This window comes from Myotis myotis, unplaced genomic scaffold, assembly GCF_014108235.1.
Source record: "Myotis myotis isolate mMyoMyo1 unplaced genomic scaffold, mMyoMyo1.p scaffold_m19_p_12, whole genome shotgun sequence".
Lineage (NCBI taxonomy): Eukaryota > Metazoa > Chordata > Mammalia > Chiroptera > Vespertilionidae > Myotis > Myotis myotis.
This window is the reverse complement of record NW_023416316.1, coordinates 7008792-7029817: the sequence shown is the minus strand read 5'-3', so window position 1 is coordinate 7029817 and position 21026 is coordinate 7008792. Positions and strand designations below refer to the sequence as shown.

Here is a 21026-nt window from a genome sequence, read left to right as displayed (position 1 = left end):
TCCACCACCACCCACCCCACCCCCGCTCTACCTCCTCCCTCCCTCCCACTCCTCCCCTCCAGCCTCGCCCACCAGCTCCCACCATCTCGTGGCTGTTTTCCTCCTCCTGCTTCTCCCCTCCCTCTCGGGTCTCCCGCCTTCCCGGAGCACGCGCTGCCACAGCCCGGGTGCGGGGCGGCCAATGGCGCGGCGGCAGGACGTGATGTCAGGCGCGGCTGTAGAAAAGGCGCGGACGCTTGGCTGGCGCGGACTGCAGAGCCGGGGCTGGGCTCGGCGCGCTCTTGGAGAGCTTTGCGCGCGGCTGGGCCTGTGGCCGGCGACTCCTCCTCCCACTCTGCTCCTCCTCCTTTTTCTCCTCCTCCTCTACCACCTCCTTTCCCCCCCCTCCTCCTTCTCCTCCACCTCCTCCTCCTCCTCTTCCTCCTCCTCTTCAATTCTCCGGGTAGCTCGGCTCGGCTCGCAGGCTTCGGAGCAACCCCTACTTTAGTCGCCCACCCAGCGTCTAAGCGGGTCGTCTTGGGCTGGGGACGCACCCCAGGGAGTGGAGAGGTCCTGGCATCTGGGTCGCCGCGGGCACCTAGCTGCTCCCGGGTGAGCCCCGACCGCAGCCGTCGCCGCCTCGGGCAGACTTTGCGCTCCTGCTTTGCGCCCGGGGCGCCGAAGCCTGGTCGGCAATGCCCGCGGCGTGAAAGCGCCCGCGGCGGGCGCCGACCTCTGCCCGGTCTCCCTCCTCCTTCCCCTCAGCCCCTTGCCCTTGTGACCCCGGCTTTGGCGCCGCCGCCCAGGCGCCCCGCGATGTAGCTGCCCCTGCGCCTCGGCGGGAGGCGTCCTGGCCCTCGGGCTCCCGGCCTGGGGGCGCAGCCGAGCTCGGGCGGGGCCGGGGCCGGGGCCGCGGTGGCGATGCACCGGGCCCGTTAGCGCCGGGAGCGCCCGGCAGCTGAGGCGGGGGGCAAGCCCTCCCGCGGAGGAGCCGCGCCCCTGGCCCCGCCGGTCCCGCCGCGATGCTGTTCCACAGTTTGTCGGGCCCCGAGGTGCACGGGGTCATCGACGAGATGGACCGCAGGGCCAAGAGCGAGGCTCCCGCCATCAGCTCCGCCATCGACCGCGGCGACACGGAGACGGTAGGCGCACGGCTGCGGATCGGGCCGAAAGCTGGGACGGGGCCTTGTGAGTCTGCGCCTCTGCTCCCCTAAGTTTGGGGGCACTTTGGGGAGCTTCCTTCGTGCCGCACGGGACTGGGCGCTGGGGATCCGCGGACAGGATACAAGGCCTGTAGCTCCCCGCTCGGGGGAAACCAGGCTGCTGGGGAGGCGAGGGGAAAAGGTTGAGACCGAAATTTTAGACCCAGAGGGTGGAGGAGAGCAGTTCTCCCGAAGTAAGAGCGAAGTCCTACCCGCGGCCCGAGATGGCTCTCTTCTCACTTGGCGGGGCCCTCTGGTCACCAGCCCCGAGCTCTCCTCCACCACTTGGCCCTGGCTGCTGGCGCCACGGAGAAGGGCTCCAGCCGGCTCGGCCGATCCCGCTTCTTGGCCATCAGGCTTCCTCCCGAGCGCAATTTCGGGGAGTGAAGTCTTCTGGGCCACCGCTTTCTGTTGATCTTGACCTGGGCTTTCTGATCCATTGGATTGGGCCAGGCCAGGGCTCGTAGTTCAGGCTCTGAGGCCTGGCTCTGCAGAAGCTGAGTCCATTCGAATCTCCACACCTGGCTATGCCAGCCCGGCCCCAAATAGTCAGTTCCTTGCCTCAGTCCTCCCTGGGGGCCAGATGAGCAGACGTTGCCCAAGTCGGGCCCAGAAGTGACCTTTAGAGGCAGAGGAGGTGGGAACACGGGAAGTTTCTCTGCACAGAAAGCATGAGCAGCAGTGCCAGTGCCTCTGTCTTCACAGCGAGCTCTTCTTCCCCGGGGTTAAACCATCTCAGCCTGTCAGTTTGGTTAGCCGACAATTTGGATTGGGCCTATCCTGCACTCAGAGACTTTGAGGGTGGCTCTGCACCCCCCCCCCCGCCCCCCAATCACCTCTCAGGATCCCGGGACCTGGGGCCTGCCCTAACCTAAACCTTTGGCTTAAGGATCCAGAGATCACTGGGGCTGGGCGCCAGGGACTCTGTGTCTCTGGAGAGGAGTCTGTGTGTAGGGTGACTTTTAATGGTCATCTTACCCCTTTTCCTGGGGGCCCAGCCAAGTGGCTTCTGTAAGAAACAGTTTTGGAGGTCTTGACTGGGATAGCCACCACTACCTCAGCCCCCAAACATAGCCTGAGACTTTCTGGGAAAAGGGCAGAAGGTACAGAAAAGGGGTAAAGTGGGGGAGATCGATCCAGGCCAGCAACCGGGCCTGTGGCCTGCCTGGGCCGTGTAGGTGGACTTGGGTTCTGAACCTTCTGGATATGGGCATTTTGGGGTGGAGGAAGCACACTGCACACCCTTGGCATTTTTCTTGGAGTTTAGGGTTAGCCCGTTGCGGTGGGAACTTTGGGTGCTGGTTTCTCCTTGGCGGCAGCTGCTTCTGGGTCCCAGGCTGACGCGGGGGCTGCAGTCTCCCACCTCCCTCCCTCCGCAGACCATGCCGTCCATCAGCAGTGACCGAGCTGCGCTGTGTGCGGGCTGTGGGGGCAAGATCTCGGACCGCTACTACCTGCTGGCGGTGGACAAACAGTGGCACATGCGCTGCCTCAAGTGCTGCGAGTGCAAGCTCAACCTGGAGTCGGAGCTCACCTGTTTCAGCAAGGATGGAAGCATCTACTGCAAGGAAGACTACTACAGGTAGCCCCCCACCTCGGGACCCACTGCCCTCAGAACTCCCCATCTCAGATGAAATCTCGTCTCTTTTCCCTCCAGTCCCAAGGGAGGGTTCTCTTCTCCAAGCCAGCATGGAGAGTTGGGTGACAACCTTTATACACAGTAATTTGGGGGACACGCTTGGAAATGTCTGTGAAGTGTAGGGACCCAGAGAAAAGCAGAAGCTGCCCTTTCCTGAGTTTAGACCATAAAAAGGCTTGGGTTTGGGGGGTCCTTGCACCCCTCTCCCTTTTAAGTTTCTTGGGTCAACCAGAGGGAACAGAAACTAGCACCCTCTCTCCTCCCAACCGAGGTGGCCTGGGCTGGCGGGGAACAAAGTGGGGAGAGAGCTGGGGAATTGGATGGGGGCATTTCCCGATCATTCCGGGAGATGGGAGTCCAGGATTAAAGAACCAAAATCATCACTAACAGGTACCAGGTTTCTTGTTTCTCCTCTCTGGGTTTAGGGTTAGAGTCTGTTTATATATTTCTCTCCTCTTTCTCTCCTTGTCTTTGCGTTTTTTAACAAATTACAAAGGTCTGTAGGATTCCCGGGCGCTGGGGTGGAGGGCAAGGTTAGAGTTGGAGGAAGGGTAAGTGGGGAATTTCTCCCCCGTCTCCCAAGCAAGGGCTTTCGTAGGGCTTGCTCGGGCTCTGGGTTAAGTAGAAGCCTTTGTAGGCTTGAAAGTGATGAAGGGGCACTGTGTTACAGGGTAGCATCAGACCTAGGCCAAAATGTATTCCCTCTTCCCTCATCCTCCAAGTTAGACCCAGGCTGCCCATCTTGAGGAGGGGATTTTCCCCATTGGCAGCAGCGGCACCTGGAGGAGGAATATGGGGGTACCCAACCGTGTGTCCCCACAGTCCCTCCCCTGATGGTCCCTACAGGCGGTTCTCAGTGCAGCGCTGCGCCCGCTGCCACCTGGGCATCTCGGCCTCGGAGATGGTGATGCGGGCTCGGGACTTGGTTTATCACCTCAACTGCTTCACGTGCACCACGTGTAACAAGATGCTGACCACGGGTGACCACTTCGGCATGAAGGACAGCCTGGTCTACTGCCGCTTGCACTTCGAGGCGCTGCTGCAGGGCGAGTACCCCGCGCACTTCAACCATGCTGACGTGGCGGCTGCGGCAGCTGCGGCCGCTGCGGCCAAGAGCGCGGGGCTGGGTGCAGCCGGAGCCAACCCGCTGGGTCTTCCCTACTACAACGGCGTGGGCACAGTGCAGAAGGGGCGGCCGAGAAAGCGCAAGAGCCCAGGTCCCGGGGCGGATCTGGCGGCCTACAACGCCGGTGAGTGCCAGGCGCACGGAGCGTGCGTCCCCGTCCGGTTGGGGGAAAGTGCGTGGCGTCCATCGCTCCCCTCCGCCTGAATGAATCTCGGTGTGCTCTATGCACGTATATATACAGCACTCGGAGCATGCTGCCCTGAGCTTCCCAGGCCGGAGCACCCTAGGATTTGGCTGGCGGGATCTTAGCCTCGCATGCCCCTGGCTGGAGCAGGACCAGAGAATGCTTTAGTGTCTTGCTGTCCTGGCGCAGAAATTTTTTAGAGGCGGCTTTTTGGTTTGGGCCTTACCCTCACCCTGCTGGGCAGAAAGTAAGTACAACGATGGAGAAAGCAAGGTGGAGCCCACGCCAAACAGGCTCGGGGTTTGCGAGGCTGAGGGCGGGAGCTGGGGCGTTGAATGAACCAGGCAGCGCAGCCAGGGACCCAAAAGAAAAGACTGGCAGTGAGTGGTCTGGGGAACAGAGATCCGATTGCCCTGCAGCCGGTCCTGTAAAATGTCCTGAGGGCGGCATGCCCGGGAAACTGGGCCCCGGAACCCTTTGCGCCAGGGCGGGTCGTCCTAATCCGCCGGAGCTTTCTGCTCAGCCAGGTCTCGGTTTTCCCTTGCTCTCCTTCCTCTGAGTTCCGGGCGCCAGCGGGGCGCTGGGTTAAGAGCCTGGACCCTCAGAAGCCGGCGCCTGGGGAGGAGACCCGAGAAGGCCTGGCTGTGCTTCGGGGTAGGGTGGAGGGCTTGTTTCGCATTTCCGGCGTCTTTGAACCCCACGCCGTGAGGGAGAGGCTCACCCCCTCCCGCACCCTTCCCCAGGCAGGACAGCCGCGGAGGTTCTGGGGGCCCAGCACATTGAACCGTCAACATCTGCCCGAAGTCTGCACGGGGCCGGGGACGGTTTATGACTCCCCGGGCTTCCGAACTAGACAGAGTTTACTTGCAATTATTTTCTTTCTTTCGTTTGCGACAGAATCGGATTCGGAGATTTTGTTTTCCTCCTCCTGTTCCCCTTAGTCTAATGCACCGGTGGAAACAAAACAAAGCAAAACAAGCCGAGGACCCTGCGTAGAGGGCAGTGGTGGGGAAGGAGCGAGGGTTATTTTGATCTTTAAAAAGCGGAGCTGGCTAGGGAGGAAAGTATGGGGCGGGTGGGGGTTCCCCCGTTCGCTCCAACGAAATTGGTTGTTGGAAGACCCTGGGGCGTGTGTGTGCCCGTGCGGAGCTGGAGGAAAGTGCAGCGCCCCTAGCCTGGTAGCTGGCGAAGTGACCGAGGAGGTCCGCCGCTGGATTATAGATTTGTTGAAGGCCCTACCAGAAACACTGCTGTCCGAAACTTCCATCCCTCATCTCCAGCCACCCTGAAAATAGACCAAAGCGAGTCCGGATCAGGTCCCCCAAACAAAGCCGCGCCTATTCGGCAAGTGAGGCCGGCCTCTGCAGACGCCGGGCCCCAGGGCGCGCGGAGGGCAGGGAGCGGGATTGTGTTTTCCCCAGTACGCAGGTTCACCACGGGCTTTGGATTTGAAAGGTAGAAGTTCAGAGATTGTGTGTGTGTGTGTGTGTGCTTTTTGCTGATCAGCCACCTTCCCTGGTGAGGCCGCCACACCAAGCAGGAGAGAGGTGGCTGGAGACTGAGTTTTAGGAGAGCTGGCACCTCTACAAGACATTCCCCACCCCTGCCATTTCTTTTTCTCCTTGGCTCCTCTCCCTTTTTTTCCTACAGTCTCTCTCGGTCCTTCTCTCTCTCTCTCTCTCTCTCTCTCTCTCTCTCTCTCTCTCTCTCTCTCTCTCTGTTCTCCTCCCCCCGCCCCCCGTGTGTCTCCCCGGTTCTCTGTTCCCCTCTCCGCTCTCCCGGCGTGCACGTCTCTGGCCTAGCTTGGCCGGGGCTCCCTGTGCTGGCGCGCACGCGGGCGCATCTCTAGTGGCCGTGTGGCCCGCTTATTGGGGCTCCGGGACCAGGTTGGGAAAGAGGGCGCCTCCTGGGCCACACCGCCCGGCCAGGCTGGCCAGGTTTGGCTGTTGTCTTCCTCCCTCCCTTCTGGGCACAGGCAGGAGGCAAATGGCAGCGGTGGGGGAAGGGGAGCCCTGGGAAAGGGGCAGCGTGGAGGTGCAACCGCGGGCGGTGTGTACGGGGCAAGTGTCGGTGTCTGAGTGTTTCCGACCGTGAGGACGTGAGCTTGTTTGCGCGCGTGTCTGGCACCCAGCCCTACAGCCCCCCTGCAAAGCCCGCGGCTCTGGGGGGACAGTGAGGTGGCGGGGCCGCAGCGCCGCGCTAAAGCGCGGTGAGCTCCGGCCGAGGGGGAGGGGGCGCCGTCGGTGCGCGGGTCCCGCCGCCGCGGGAAGGGCAGCTGCAGCCGCGGGGCCGCAGGTCGGAAAGTCCTTCCGGGGCGGTGGCCACGGCGGCCCTCCTCGGGCTGTCCCTCCGGTCCGAGAGCGCAGCCCCGGTCCCGGCGGTGGAACTGAAACCTGCCCCCAGCCGCGAGCGGGGCTGCCGGCCGGAGGGGGAGACGGGCACGGTGGCCGCAGCCGGCGAGGGGCCCGGGCCGCGCACTTGGCGCCGGGCTCGGAGCTCCACGGCCGCGGGGGCCCGCGCGGACCTGCCGGACGCCAGGCCTCCCCCTGCCCGGCTTTGTGTGTGTGTGTGCGCCTGGCGGCGTAATTACTGATTTGATTCCAATCCATTATTTAGACAATTGAACCTACAATCTCGTCTTTAGTAAAATGAGGCGAAGTCAGATTTGATTACAGGTTCAGCCCCAGCGACAAGAGCTCGAAACCCGATGGGTTAATAACAGATCACGAGTAAATTATTCATGATTTTACGAGCTCTTTAGCTCCATTGAATCGGCCTAATTGAGAGGAAAAAAAAATAAAAAAGAAGAGAGAAAGCCAGGTCCTCCCCCTCCCCGCGGCCCCTTGCTCCTCCCCATCCGATCCTGGGGTATCTGGACTTGCCCCGGGCACTGGGGGCGGCAGTGAGGGGGTCTGGGGCACCCGCCAAATCTGGGCTTAGCTGCCACTTCCCCCGCGGCCTCGTTTCCCCAGCACAGCCCTGTGCCCCAGCTGCTGGCCGCCTCGGCGGCTCCCTTTCCCCCTTCCCTCCTTTTCCCTTTTCGCACTCCCAGCCGGTAACAGCTTCAGAACAGGCCTCCCTGATCTCCTTGAACCCGGGATTCAGTTCAGTCGCCCGGACCCTCCACACATTCCCCCTTGTTTCTGGGCCTCACTGTCCCCTCAGGCTCTCTCTGTGTCTCTCCTAATTTCTTTCTGTCTTTGTAGCGGTCTCTGCTTCTCCAGGTCTCCACTGCTTTCCTTTCCTCTGTCTCTCCTCTTTCTTCCCTGGCTCTGTCCATCTTTCTCTTCCTACCCCTCTCCTTTTCTCGCTCTTCATTCTCTCAGTCTTTCTACCCCTATGTCTTTCTCTCCTTTCTCTGCCCTTTCTCCCTCCCACACACCCCCGCCCCCAACACACACCCTGATGTAGGCCACTCTCGGGGCACGTCCCTTGGGTGCATGGGGCGCCAGGGTCCCCACGGAACTCATTAACAGCAGCAAGGCCCAGGCAGGAGCTGGGCGGAGGGATAGGCCCAGAGATCCCCTATGGGAAGGCCTGCCCTACCCCCCTACCTCCCCAGGAGCTGGGGACTGAGGGCAAGAAGAGGGTCGCTGGCCCCCAAGAGGGGGCAGGGCAGTTTCCATGGATCCCGTTTGGAGTCATTTTCTGATCTCCTTTAAATCCTTGGACTCATGTTCTTCACTCTGGGCACTGTTAGTGGAAGTACAGTCCGAATGGGGGATTTGGGTGCCTGGGTGTCTGTGGGAAGGGACCCCTACGGTTAGGAACAAGACCTGAATTTTGCAAATTTTTTCTGCAAGAGACTACTCTCACTTGGGCAGAGGGAGGAGTAACTCACCAGGAGAGCCGGAGTACTTCTGAGGTCATGTCCTGTGGTCAGATAAAATGCAGGGTTCCCGGTTAAACTTGAATTTGGGGTAAACAACAAATAAATATTTAGTCTAAGTGTATCCCATGTAATATTTGAATTTTAAATAAACAACAAATACTTTTTTTAGTGTAAGTGTATGTCATGTAGTATTTGAATTTTTAGTATAGCTATGTTCCACGCAATATTTGAGACACACTTATACTAAAAAATTGTCCATTGTTTATCTGAAATTCAAATTTAACTGGGCACAATGTTTGTTAAATCTGGTAGCTCTATTGTGGGCATGTGATGGGGCACAAGATATATTCCCAGTTGTCCACTTTCAGGGGACTGAATCTATGAAGCTTCCCCCAAAGTAAGACCTTATGTGTGTAATAACTCCGGATGTGATGAGGGGATCTTGGAGAGGATCCTGCTTGTCTCAATCAGCCGCCAGGTTGCCAAGCAACTTCCTGAGGCTTGAGGTTTCCACCCTGTCCCTTACCCCCAGTGCCTTCCAGGCATTGGGAGCCAGGCCCCAGCTGGGCCCCTTCTGGATGGGGAAGGGCTCCCCAAAGAGTCATGCTTCATCTTTGCCTGCCTTTGTGCTGTAGTGGAGAGAAAAGGCAAGGACTACAGTGGTGAATCTGGGCTCAGCCATTACCAGTGGTACACGTGGCTTCGTGTCCCTTAGCATTAGTTTTCTCATCTGTAAAATGGGGAGAATAGCAATAGCCACCCATTGAGCAGTAGTGAAGGTCCGTGGTGTTTATAAAGCCAAAGGCGTACCCTAGGTGTCGAATACATATTAATTTCTTCCTCCAACTTCCTTCCCTTTCCAGTTAGGACTCTGCCACTCTATGAGATTTCCAAAGATCACTTAACTTCCCTGCCTCATTACCCCACTTGTAAAACTGGCAACAACTGCCTCACAGGGCAGCGGTGAGGATTAAACTACAAGATACCGTATCTGACCTGAAGCCCAGTGCCCGCAGCCCAGGAGCCCGTACAGTACTTTTGATAAGGGCCAAATGAAAGCAGGTGGAGAGAGGTCAGTTAGCAACGTCCAGGTACCTGCCCCAGACACTGTTGGGGGAGACCCGCGACAGCCCCGCCTTAGGAAGTGCAGGGGGAACAAGAAGACCCTGGGCTCCTGCGTCTCTTTGATGCTGGGTCTTCATCAAGTGACTTTCCCTTCTGAACCTCAGTTTTAATGTCAGTAAAAAAGGCGAAAATCCTGCCTGGCTTATAGGGTTTTGAAGATTCAATGAAAATGTGCCTATGAAGTCCTTTAGCACATCCTCTGGAGTTCTGGAGTTGAATAAGTCACCAACAGGTTATAATAGTTGTTATTATTCATATTATTATTATTACTGCAACATGGTGGCGCCATGTGGGGTTTGGATTCTCCTAGAGCTGGTTTTGAATCAGCATTTCCTAGCTGAGTGACCCTATGCAGGTCACTCTCCCCGGCCTCAAATTCCCCTATAAATCTATGAAATGGGGATAAGATCTCTATCTCAGTGTGGTCCCGAGGCTGGAAACATTTGGTGTCGGGGCGGGGCGGGTGTGGAGTAGGCAGTGTGTGGGAGGAGCGAGTCAGGAGGTTCACCTGCCGCCTCTGCTGCCCTCCTTAGCGCTAAGCTGCAACGAGAACGATGCGGAGCACCTGGACCGGGACCAGCCGTACCCAAGCAGCCAGAAGACGAAGCGCATGCGCACCTCCTTCAAGCACCACCAGCTTCGGACCATGAAGTCTTACTTTGCCATTAACCACAACCCCGACGCCAAGGACTTGAAGCAGCTCGCCCAAAAGACCGGCCTCACCAAGCGGGTCCTCCAGGTCAGCTGGGGCCTGGGGTGGGGGTGGGGTATCTGCCGCTGCCAAGGCCTGGGGCAGAACCACACAGGGGCTATGGGCCTTGGGAGGACCTTCTCCCTAAGCCTGCCTTTCTGTTTTGTTTATCTTCCCCCGTTCTCTTTCTCCATCTCTTCAGTCTGTCTCTATTCGTATTTCAATCTTTTTTCTTTTTTCTAACTTTACATCTTCTCTCTCCTTCAATTTTTGCCTCTCAATTTTTTCTGGGTTTGTGTGTGTGTGTGTGTATCCCTCTGCCCTCTTTGTCTTCACACTCAGTCTCTTTTCTTTCTTGTAAACAATTGATATTTGCTATTTATTACTCGTGACACTCGTATATGTTTATATTGTAGAGGGCTCAAACATTTCAGATAAATCCAGAGCCCCACCCCACCCCCCATCCCAGGAGGCCATCCAAGGCAACTACTATTGGCTATTAATTCCTTCTGCCTCTTGCTCTCTCTAGTTTCCCTCTTTCAGTGTCTCTAGATTCTTCTTCTGTCTCTTTGTTGTTTTTAAGACTCTCCCAGAAGCAAGGCTTGGTGAGGAAGGTGGATGTGGGCAGATGCCCTGGGCAGGCCAGGGGGCCTCTCCCGGGTCTGCCCACGGGGAGCTGGAGGAAGTCTATGGGCACCTCTGAAACTCCGCGGAATGGCACTTGCCTATGAGGGTGCTTCCTTTTCTTTTCTATTGAATTTATTGGGGTGACATTGGCTAATAAAATTATATAGATTTCAGGTGTACAATTCTATAATATGAGGGTGCTTTCTTGATAGAGAGGATCCAGAGCCTTCACCAGATTTTCAAAGGGTCTGTCTGTCCATCATCCCAGAGATGTTAAAAAACTCCGGTTTGGAAGTTCCAGGCTCCTGTGTGACTCATAGAGTGGTGACAGCACGTCTTAACGCTTCAGCTCCTCCTCTTACTGGGCAAGTCACTGAATTCCCCTGAGCCTGTTTCCTCACATGTGAAACCGACACAAAAAATGACCTGTGCGGCAGGCTTATTGGAAGAGCTATTGAGATGATATCTACCACAGTGGCTGACCCTTAACTGCCCAGTGGATAGTGGCTAAGAATAACGTTAACTGGGTTAACCAACTGACGGCTACTAACAGTATGAAGGATTGTTCTGGTCGCTGGACTTCAGTGTCCCCACTCGCACAATAAGGTGGGAGCATGTCCCCCTTTATAGCAAGCCTAACCGATGTATTCCTCAGAATGTGTGCTTGTAAAGAGGGCAGTGCACATTTTGGGATATGAAAATTGACAGAGGAAGTGATCCTGTCTCCCACCGGAGGGGAGGTGCTGGGATTAGAGTCCAGGCCAATCTGATCCATCCTCTAGCCCCAGGTTGTCAGGGATTGAGGGGGGAGGCAGGGGAGGCGACACCAAGGGAATGAGGGTGACGGTGATGGACAAGGAGGGCTGCCCAGCCGCCCTAAGTTTTCCTTCGAATTCGTCGGGCACCAAGGGAATGAGGGTGACGGTGATGGACAAGGAGGGCTGCCCAGCCGCCCTAAGTTTTCCTTCGAATTCGTCGGGAGGGAAAAAGGAAAAATAAAGCCTTTTGGGGGTGATGGCAGCAGTTTGGGGATGAGACTGGTCGTGGGTGAGGATCCGCAGTTCTCTGGGGAGCCGGGAGTCTGGGGCAGCTTTGTCTCTGTGGCTCTGTGACTAGGGATGGGGCGACGGCTGGCCAATGGGGTGCTGATGCGCCTCTCTGGGCCCGCCTGCTGCCACCCCCACCCCTGGGCTTCCCTGGCATGCCTTGCCTTTTCTGTTTGAGTTTGTTTGCCTGAGGGTCTCAATGGCCAGGGCTTAAGACAGGCAGGATGTTGCTGCCCCAGTCCCAGACCCGGACCCCTCCCTTCTGTTTCCCTTGGACTTGACCTTCTTGGGGTTAGATCAAGGGACCTTCCTTGGCCCCTCTTCCCGTTTCTCAGCCTGGACGAGTTTGGACTGAGGGTCGGAGGCCTCCGCCTTTTCTCTGGCTAGTAGGATACTTTGTTCCTCAACCCTATTTAGATGGCTGTTTTGTGAGTCAACCCTTGGGAGCAGGCTGGGAAAGGAGCAAGGACTTAGACTCAGGCAGAGCTGGGTTCAGGAATACCTGGGTTGGTTCTGCTCCTCCACTCACTGGCTGTGTGTCTTGGATAAATTAGTTACCCTCTCTGAGCCGTAGCTTTCGCACATGCCTCTCTGTTACCCAGATTACATGAAATAGAGCCAGTGCCCATAGCTGAGTCTGAGTTTGGAACCAGCAGGAACCAGTCTCTGCTGGCCTCGGTGAGGCAGGAGGCTTGGTTATGTGATTTAGGAGCAAATTGGATTTTCAGCATAGTTATCTCTCATTCTTTCATCTGAGCAAATGTCTATTAGCACCAAGCCCTGGGGATACAGAGGTGAATGAACCACAGCCCTGCTCCTGAAGAAAATCAGCCATGAGGTGTAGAGACAGACCCACATTCAGTTTATCAAAATGTGATTAGTTGTGGGGGTTGTTCTGTGGGAGACCAGGGGAGGGACCACCTCTCCTATGTGAGAGGAATGGTTCACCTGAGGGACCTGGGTGAATGCTTGCCTTATCCCCTCTTCCCCTCAAATCCTGAGCCAGGCCTCTCCCCCTCACATCTGCATGCCACCTCTACTATGGGGACTCAGGACTAGCTGAGGGGGAAAAAACACTAATAGTTATTATGTGTCTACTAATCAATACATGTTTATGTGCTCTATTGTGTGTCAGGAATGTTGAAAGGCCTGTGAAACACATTTGCCTATTGAGTCCTTACTGTCAGGCATTATGATCCCTCCTCCCCCACTGTGCAGATGAGAACATTGAGCCCCAAATGATTTCCACTTGCCCCAAATCCTCTAACAGCACGACTGTTGATGATGATGCAGTTGTTTGCAAAGCATTATCTTTCCAGCCACTCATCTATCTTACCTGAATATTTTCCTGCCCATTTTATAGATGAGAAGCTTAAGGCCTAGTGAGAAGAAATGACGTGCTTGAGGTTGCAGGAGCCAGGTATTGGCAGGGTAGAACTCTCCCAGGTGGCCTGACTGCTGATGAGCCAGCTGGTGGAGATGGGATGAGAATAGATTTGGGTGAGGCAGCTGGTGGTGTGGCTTTGGTTCAGATCCTTTCTGACTTACCAGCAGTATTATTTGGGTTCTTGAACTTCTCCTCCCTGAGCCTTATCTGTGAAATGGAGGGGATAATAGTTGGCACCTGAGGATTGAGACAGTGAGTGGGAGGGCTCCAGCATGGTGCCTGCTGGTATAAAGTAGATGCCTGTGAAATGGTGCCTCATCACTTGACTATACCAGCTGGATGGTACTAGGTCTTGGGTACCCCCTGCAGGTTGTGGTCCACCTCAACCCTTCAGAGAGTGCATGGCAGGGACAGGTTGAGGTTGAAGCTGTGTTCCCAAAGGTGGGCGATGTAGGGGTGTGTGTGTGTGTGTGTGTGTGTGTGTGTGTGTGTGTTTCCAGCCTATTATTGCATCTGTAATGTATAAGCATAACCAACGTGGTAGTCCTGGGCTGCACTATCTCTGCAGAAATTTAGAGTCAGCTGATGTGAGGTCTAGGCTCAGCTCTTCCATTTACTCTCTGAGTGATTCTGAGCAAGTGACTTAACCTCTCTGGCCTCAGTGGCCTCAGCTATAAAATGGAGGTAATAATAGTACTTCACTAGGAGGTTGCAGGGAGTAAATGAGATAAAATGTCATTTATAGAATGTATATTAGGGACTCAAATGCACATAATTTCATATACATTGGCATATCAGGTTTCAGTCTACCAACCTCTTTTGCGTACATTTAAAAAAAATAATTATCTTCATTTTGCAGATGAGGAAATAAAGTTCAGAGAGGCTAGGACCCTGGCCCAGAGTCTCACAGCTAGTAAGTGATGAAGCCAGGGTCTGATTCCCTAGCTCTTTCCCATGTAGCACAGTGCAAGGATTGTGATCCGCACCTGGACCTAGCTGCAGAATGCAGCAGGCTAGATGAGGGAGAGGGAAGGAGTGGGTCCTAGACACCACATCTTGGTAGGAAAGCAAGAATCCTGTGCATAAAAAGGAAGCCATAAGTGCATAAAAAGTGCTTAAGTTTGTGATCTTTAGCAGCATGACAACAATAATACTGACTTTCCATCAGTGGGCAAGGTGATTGGGAGACAGAATGGCCCCTTCAACAGAGGTCCATTAAGAAATTAAGCTTTGCAAATACTTGGAGACCATTCCTCAGAACATTAATCCCTCTCTGAGTCCCCTCCCTCCCGGGGGAGGGCCACACGATGGTGAGTGAGTGATTTGGATGGGTGAAGGTCTCCTTAGGTGTTCCTGGTGTGCCTTTGAAAGAAAATACATTTTAACCACCAACAGTTTAAAAACATCCTTGGGATGAGGAGTTAGTCATCACTAATCTGTGTGAGAACCCGAGGTGAGAACGCTAGCTTTCCCCTGTTCACTTGCTTATTCAACAAATACACTGGCCTTCTGCCATGTGCTGGGTAGGCGGGAGGCGCCGGGCGTCAGCAGTGACCCAGAGCGTGAGCACACACTCCAGAGGGCAGACAGAGGTGCACCAAGGTATAGCAATCATTAAAATGGCGATAAGATTATTCTCTATATTTTTCTCTACATGTGGGATATCTAATAATAAACATATTTTTTAAATGATTTTGGGGACCAAATAAGTTTGGAGAATGCTAAAGGTTAACTGTGTCGCTGTGTTGGAGATCAGAGCACATTAGCATTAATACGGGCACTGAGAAATCATGGAGAGATTCAACTTGGTCTAATCTAACATTTTCCACATCGAGGTGGCCACAGAACCCTTGTTTAACTCTTGACTGAAATGAAATAGAAAAAAACTCATGGAAAGAAAAACACAGGGCTGCAATGAGAGCGTGTAGTGCAGGGACCTGACCTGGTAAAGGAGGTCGTCAGGAATGGTCTCCCTGAGGAGGTGAGGTTTAAACTAGGGCCAGTCAATTCATTCCTTTGGCCTCAGCTTCCCCACCTGTAAAATGAGGAGAGTGAGCATTGTTTTGCCTGTCATTTGGACAGGGCTGTGGGGAGCGTCCAATCTAGTCACAGATGGTTGAAGCTGGATGGACTTTCATAGGTAACTTGGCTTGAAACTCTCATTTTAGAAGAGTGGAAACCAAACCTCAGAGAGGTAGAGTGACTCATCTAAAGCCCCACAGCAAAGAAGTTGAGGTCCTGGCTGGAACCAAGGGTTCATGATATCCAGCCTAGTGCTTATTATTTTTGTTTCCTTAAAGCCTTTTTAAAATTTTATAAAATAATAGAACCACTATATAGACAGATTAGAAAAATAGGAAAAAATTACCCATATAAGAGCATGGAAAATCAGTAATCCGGTGTGCAGATTAGAGGTGAAGTAGTGGCTAAGGGCATGAGCCCAGCCTGCCCAAAATCACATCTCAGCCCCAACTCTTTGGTTGGGCTCTGCCTCAGTTTCCTCATCTGGCAATAATATTAGTACCTACCTTATAAGGCGTTATTATTATGAGTTTAATATGTGTAAAGTGCTTAGAACTTTGCTTAGACAATGCCTGGCACTTAGTAAGTGACTAATACTCATCATTATTACTTTTGTTGTGAAGTTTCAATACATAATTTTTTAATTCTTTTTTTCTCACATGGCATTTGTCATAAGACATTTCCTCTTCCACTGGGTGGAGTGGCTGCATCATGACTTCCACTTGCCCATCTGGTGGGACCCTTGGGATGCAGCCATTGGTTTGATGCTATTAAAAAATGCCACAGTGGACGTCTTTGGGTGTGAAGCTTTTACTTTTTTTCTGGTTTTCTCAGAGACCCAGGAGGGGATTTTTGGGGCAAAGTAGGTTTCTCACTGTCCCTCCTGTCTCATTGAGGAAAGAATCCTGGGGAAAGGGATTTGTGAGGCGAAACACAGCCTGCAGGGACAGTTGGTGCCTGAGGAGGGGCACACAGCAGTGTGGGGTTCCTCATCCACTCAGGACTTACTGCGGGTGCCCTGTGCACCAGGCTAGGCATTCGCACAAATGAAGAGAGCGGACTGTCGGTTTCAGGAAATGGGTGGTAGAGCAGATCATCTCCTTCCTTGTTGCAGCTGCCCTGGAATCCCAGCCTGTTAGAACCCCAAGAGGCCTTAGCGATCATGTGGTGTGGTCTAACCCTCTGGTTGTACAGGTGGGGAAACTGAGGTAGGCCAAAGGTAAGGGACTCACCCAAGGTCACTTGGCTGGTCAGTAGCAGAACCAGAACTAGAAGCTACATCCAGCTCTCTTTCCACTGCACCACAGTTGCTTTCTTCATTCATTCATTCATTCATTCATTCATTCATTTGCTGACTCAGGAAGAGGAGGTAAGGAGAGCATGGATTTTTTTTTTTTATGGCAGAGAGTCCTGGATTCCTGGATTCCAATCTCAGGTTGGCCTCTGTGTGACCTTGGGCAAGTGACTTCACCTCTCTGAGCCTCACTGGCTTTAAATCTATAAAAGGGAATAATGATAGTAGTGTTCCCTACCTGGCTTATCATGGAGATCACCTGTGACTGTACATGTTAGATGGAGGCGTGCTGCCTGGCACATAGTAAGAGACCCATAAATGTTGTGTTGTTATTACTGTTAACCAATGCATATTACTGATTCTTAAGCTTTGCCAGTCCCTGTGCCACGAAGTGAAGATGACTCAGACAGGGTCCCTGTCCCAACAGCCACCCAGGAGGGGACTTTTTGAAATATCTGGGAAAGAATTCTGGCGAAGCCCCGCTTAAGGTGAAAAGCAAACCCAACACAATCCCCACAGCAGCTCCCTTTCGGCTGAGTTGTTGATTATCACCCAGCGGATGCCCAGTGCCTCTGATCCAGTACGACTGCCCGAGAAGGCACTGTGGACGATGGTGTCATTGTTTACAACCACTGTTAGGGCAACAGCAGAGAAACAGCAAACAGCCCACAGCTAAACGGCCAGTTCCAGCCCTTCCCGAGGGCTTGGCGCTCTGGAGCCCTGGACCCCCGAGCCACTTGCCACCCCCAGGGCTCCTCGTTCCAGCTGCTGCTTGGACAGACAGACACACAGGCCAGGAAAGTGGCAGAAGTTGGCACCAAGACTCCAGCCTTCCTCACCTGCCTGCCACAGGACTGGGGAAGTCACCTCCTCCCTCTGGGGGCGTCTGGGGCTTTCTCCATCAGCCATTCCCCAGACCAGCAGAAGCGGAGTCTCGCCTGCAGATGTCTGGAGGCCGGGCAGGGAAGGACCTCCCCACCGCGAGGAGAGCATGTGGAGGTGGTTTAGAAGCACTGGACTTATTTGCAAGCCTCCAAGAGGTGATGGGCTTGTTCTGGGCGAAAGGCCAGGGAAAATGCGCTTTCTTCCTGGGAAGACCCAGTGTGCTGGGGGGAGAGCTTTGTTTCCTGACTTCACAGGGCCCCTGTCTCCCTCCTCACTCCAGGATTCCGGCGGCTGTGCTTTTAATTGAGCCCAAATTGTATTAGGCCACCAAAAAGGCTGGTGTGAAGCCACAGGCTCCTGTAGCTGGGGTGGTCCCCAGAGGAGGGTGGGGCCAGGCGTCGGCCCTTCCCACCCGTCTGAGACACTGGGAAGACAGGCAGATGCAGGCACATCTGGCAATTCGCAACTGGACACCCGAGAATCTGCAGAATCCCCCAAGGCCCTGTGTTTTATGGGGAGGCTTCTGGCGGGTGATTTCCTCACGCGAAGGGAAGTGAGGGGGCCCTGCCTTTTGGGCTTCTTTCTTTGGAGACACAGCCCCCCAAGCCTATCCCCACCCCCACAACGGCGTAGATTTCCTAGGCCTTTGAGGACCCCTGGTTACAGCCAGATCTCTGTGCAGTTAGACTGGTGGGCATATTTGGGGTGAGGGAGGGGCCTGTGTAGATGAATTTAATGCTTGGCCTTCATGCCTGCGTACAGGCTCCTGTACAAAGGTATGTGTGTGGATGGGGGCATGTGTCTGCAACCAGGAAAAAGTGAAAGTAAGCCTTTATTCTGTCCCTTTGGTTTTCTTTTCATACCAAGCTCGGTTCCAACTGTGCAACCCACCCCTCCTCCCTCATGAATGGGCCTGGGACGTGGCGGGTTGGGGATGGGAACCTACGGGTCTCGGCCTCCCTGGCCTTGCTCTCCTCTCGGCTGTTCCCCTCTGCCCACTCTGCCCTGAGACCTGAAACCCAGGGTCCAGGGAAGCGGTGGCTTCTCCAGCTAATGGTGGTGGGGAGTCGACTTGTGTCCTTTCTTCCTCTTAGTAACTCTTTGTGGATTGACTCCTGTGCTCTTTACACCATTCTAGTATTTCCCAGACTTCGTGATCCTGAAACATGGTAAACATTGTGCCAACCAGAACTCGTGGGATCTATTGTGTGCTTAAAGGTGACGGCTGAAAAAAAAAATGAATCTCTCAACCGTTGTGAGGAACAATCAAGATTTGGTTTGACCGAATCTTCCAGAACAGCACTGTCTGAAAGAAATACAACATGACCACATATGTAATTTTACATTTAAAAATTTCTAGTAGCCACATTAAAAAACAAACTGGTAACATGAACTTTAAGAATATATTTCATTGATCCCAGCATATCCAAAATATTACCATTTCAACATGTAACCAGTATAAAAATTATTATTGAGATATTTTACTTTTTTTTCATATTAAATCTTTAACAGTTTGTATATTTTCACTTACAGACTAGCCACATTTGGGCTAGTCTGATGTCACATGCTCAATAGCCATGTGTGGCTAGTGGCTACCATATTGGAGAGAGTGGCTCAGCTCTGGAACCTTCTAACAGAAAGGGAAACTCAGAAATAGCCCATGAGAGAAAAAGAAATTTTTATTTTATTAAGAACAGAATATTACCAGCCCGACTTTTTATTCTCCCCTCCAAAAAAAACACACAACACCGATGAGTGATTAAGTCTCTGAGTTAGGCAGTCCGGGGAATGCTCTGCTCTGCCCTCCTGCCTGGCCGCCTTCCCCTAACCAGCCCTTCCCTCTCCCCCCACACAGGTCTGGTTTCAGAACGCCAGGGCCAAGTTCAGGCGCAACCTCTTACGGCAGGAAAACACGGGCGTGGACAAGTCCACAGAGGCGGCGCTGCAGACAGGGACGCCATCGGGGCCAGCCTCGGAGCTCTCCAACGCCTCGCTCAGCCCCTCCAGCACGCCCACCACCCTCACAGACTTGACTAGCCCCACCCTGCCAACTGTGACGTCCGTCTTAACTTCTGTGCCTGGCAACCTGGAGGGCCATGAGCCTCACAGCCCCTCACAAACGACTCTTACCAACCTTTTCTAATGACTCGCGCCCCATCCGCCCCCCCCACCTTGGCCCCACAATTTCTTTAAAAAAGAAATTATCTTTAGTTGAATTCCAAGTGTATTTTAAAATAGAGGCTTTGAGCAACTAACTAACCACATTTTAGGATCTCGCCTGGAAACAGAGGAAGACAATAATTGCGCGTCCGGCTAACGCAGCGGTGTGGACCGAGGAATTACTTGGAAGACCTATCTGCAACACAACATTTGTGTCACTGTACAGTTTTGTGGACTGAGCGAGGAAGAACAACAAATAATTTAAGTTGGCTAGAGCTTCTGTATTTTCAAAGACTGCCACGTGCCTTAGGAATACTGTTTTATCTCCATACTTCGGACGACTTGTTCATTTTTCTCTCCCTCTTTTTCTCTCTGTATATTTATGACCAGAGCAAAAATGTAAAAAAAGAAAAAAAAAGTTTGTTACTTTGAATAGTCCTAAAAAGAAAAAATTAAAAAAAAAAAAAGGAAAAATCAAACCCCCTCCAAACGGTCGCTTTGTTGTTTTAGAATTTTAAGGTGGAAGTCTGTTCGAATATCAGAATTTGTAAAATCTAACCAGTAATAAAACCACTTATTGAAACTAGTTGGTGCCGCTGCTGTTTAGTGGGGTGTGAAATTCACACGACTTAAGAGTCTTATTGAAGCCTAGAGATAAATTCCAGCCCCTCCCTATTTATGCTATTTATAATGCTTTGTAGATACTCATTTGTAATACTCATGGGGCTGTTGAGACCCAGAGATGAAGTTGGGACAGTCCCTGCCCTCAAGGACGTTAGAGTGGAGGCAGAGGCAGACACGGAGCATCTTCACACAGCGTGATAGGGGCTAAGCGAAGTGTATGTAAACAAAAGTACCTCTTTTTTTCCCTTTCTTTCCTTAATATTAAACACCCTCCACTGGTTACTTGCCCTATAGAGGTCAGAGGTTGTCACACCTGCCTTTTCTGCTCTTCTCTGGGCTGGTGACAGGCTATAAGGGAGGCTTTTCCCTCGGAGGAGTAAACACTGTCACCACAGGGCAGCTTAAACCTGTTTTATTTATTTTTTAAATATATTTTTATTGATTTCAGAGAAGAAGGGAGAGGGAGAGAGAGAAACATCAATGATGAGAGAGAATCATCCATCAACTACACCCCCCCCCCCCCCGCCACACACACACACACACACACACACACACACACACACACACTCCTACTTGGGATGGATCGATCCTGCAATCTGGGCATGTGTCCTGACTGGGAATTGAACCCTGACCTCCTGGTTCATAGTTCAATGCTCAACCACTGAGCCACACTGGCTGGACAAACCTAGATTTCTTAATGATCGACAGAACATTTAAAAAATCTCTCAAGAGGGCAAAAGCAAATGTATTTGGTTCCTTTACTCACATTTCAAACTCAGAAACCCAGAGAAAATACATATCCCACGAGAGTGGGGGTTTAGAGGCAGGCAGATTGAGGTTGTAGTCTCTATGTTGAGCAGTGTGAGTTGAGGAGAGTCATCTCACCGCTCTGGGCCTTGGTTTCCCCAGCTGGAAGGTGAAGATAATGACCCTTGCGTCACAGTTGTAGTGAGGGCATAGTAAGGTGTGATGGCCCCGCAGGAAACCTGGCACATATTAGGGGCTCAGTATATTTTATTGACGGATGGGTGATGTGATAAATGTGGAGGTGGAGAGCAGGAATGCGTGTATCCAGGCCCTGCCTATCATTGCTGAACACATCAAGCAGGTGTGGTGCCCATCCACTGGGCATTTTTGTTGTTAATCCTCACCAGAGGATATTTTTTCCATTGATTTTTAGAAAGAGTGGAAGGCAGGGAGGAG

The 21026-nt window shown here is 53.2% G+C and overlaps 1 protein-coding gene across 3 annotated transcripts; it reads left to right on the top strand.

The window, feature by feature from the left end:
• Window positions 1-263: 263 nt before the first annotated feature.
• Window positions 264-19770, top strand: LHX2 (LIM homeobox 2). 3 transcript variants are annotated; one of them, XR_004971155.1, is made up of 6 exons: window positions 264-1121; window positions 2561-2763; window positions 3667-4070; window positions 9621-9826; window positions 18178-18373; window positions 18895-19020. XR_004971155.1 is itself a non-coding variant. In XM_036329701.1 (5 exons), the coding sequence occupies exons 1-5, from the start codon at window positions 1002-1004 to the stop codon at window positions 19180-19182; spliced, it is 1221 nt and encodes a 406-aa protein (XP_036185594.1). In that variant the 5' UTR covers window positions 264-1001; the 3' UTR covers window positions 19183-19770. The 3 variants fall into 3 exon arrangements, 2 of the variants coding, with proteins under 2 accessions (XP_036185594.1, XP_036185595.1); XM_036329701.1 differs by lacking the exon at window positions 18178-18373 and having other exon boundaries at window positions 18895-19770; XM_036329702.1 differs by lacking the exon at window positions 18178-18373 and having other exon boundaries at window positions 1056-1167; window positions 18895-19770.
• The last annotated feature ends 1256 nt before the right edge of the window (window positions 19771-21026 follow it).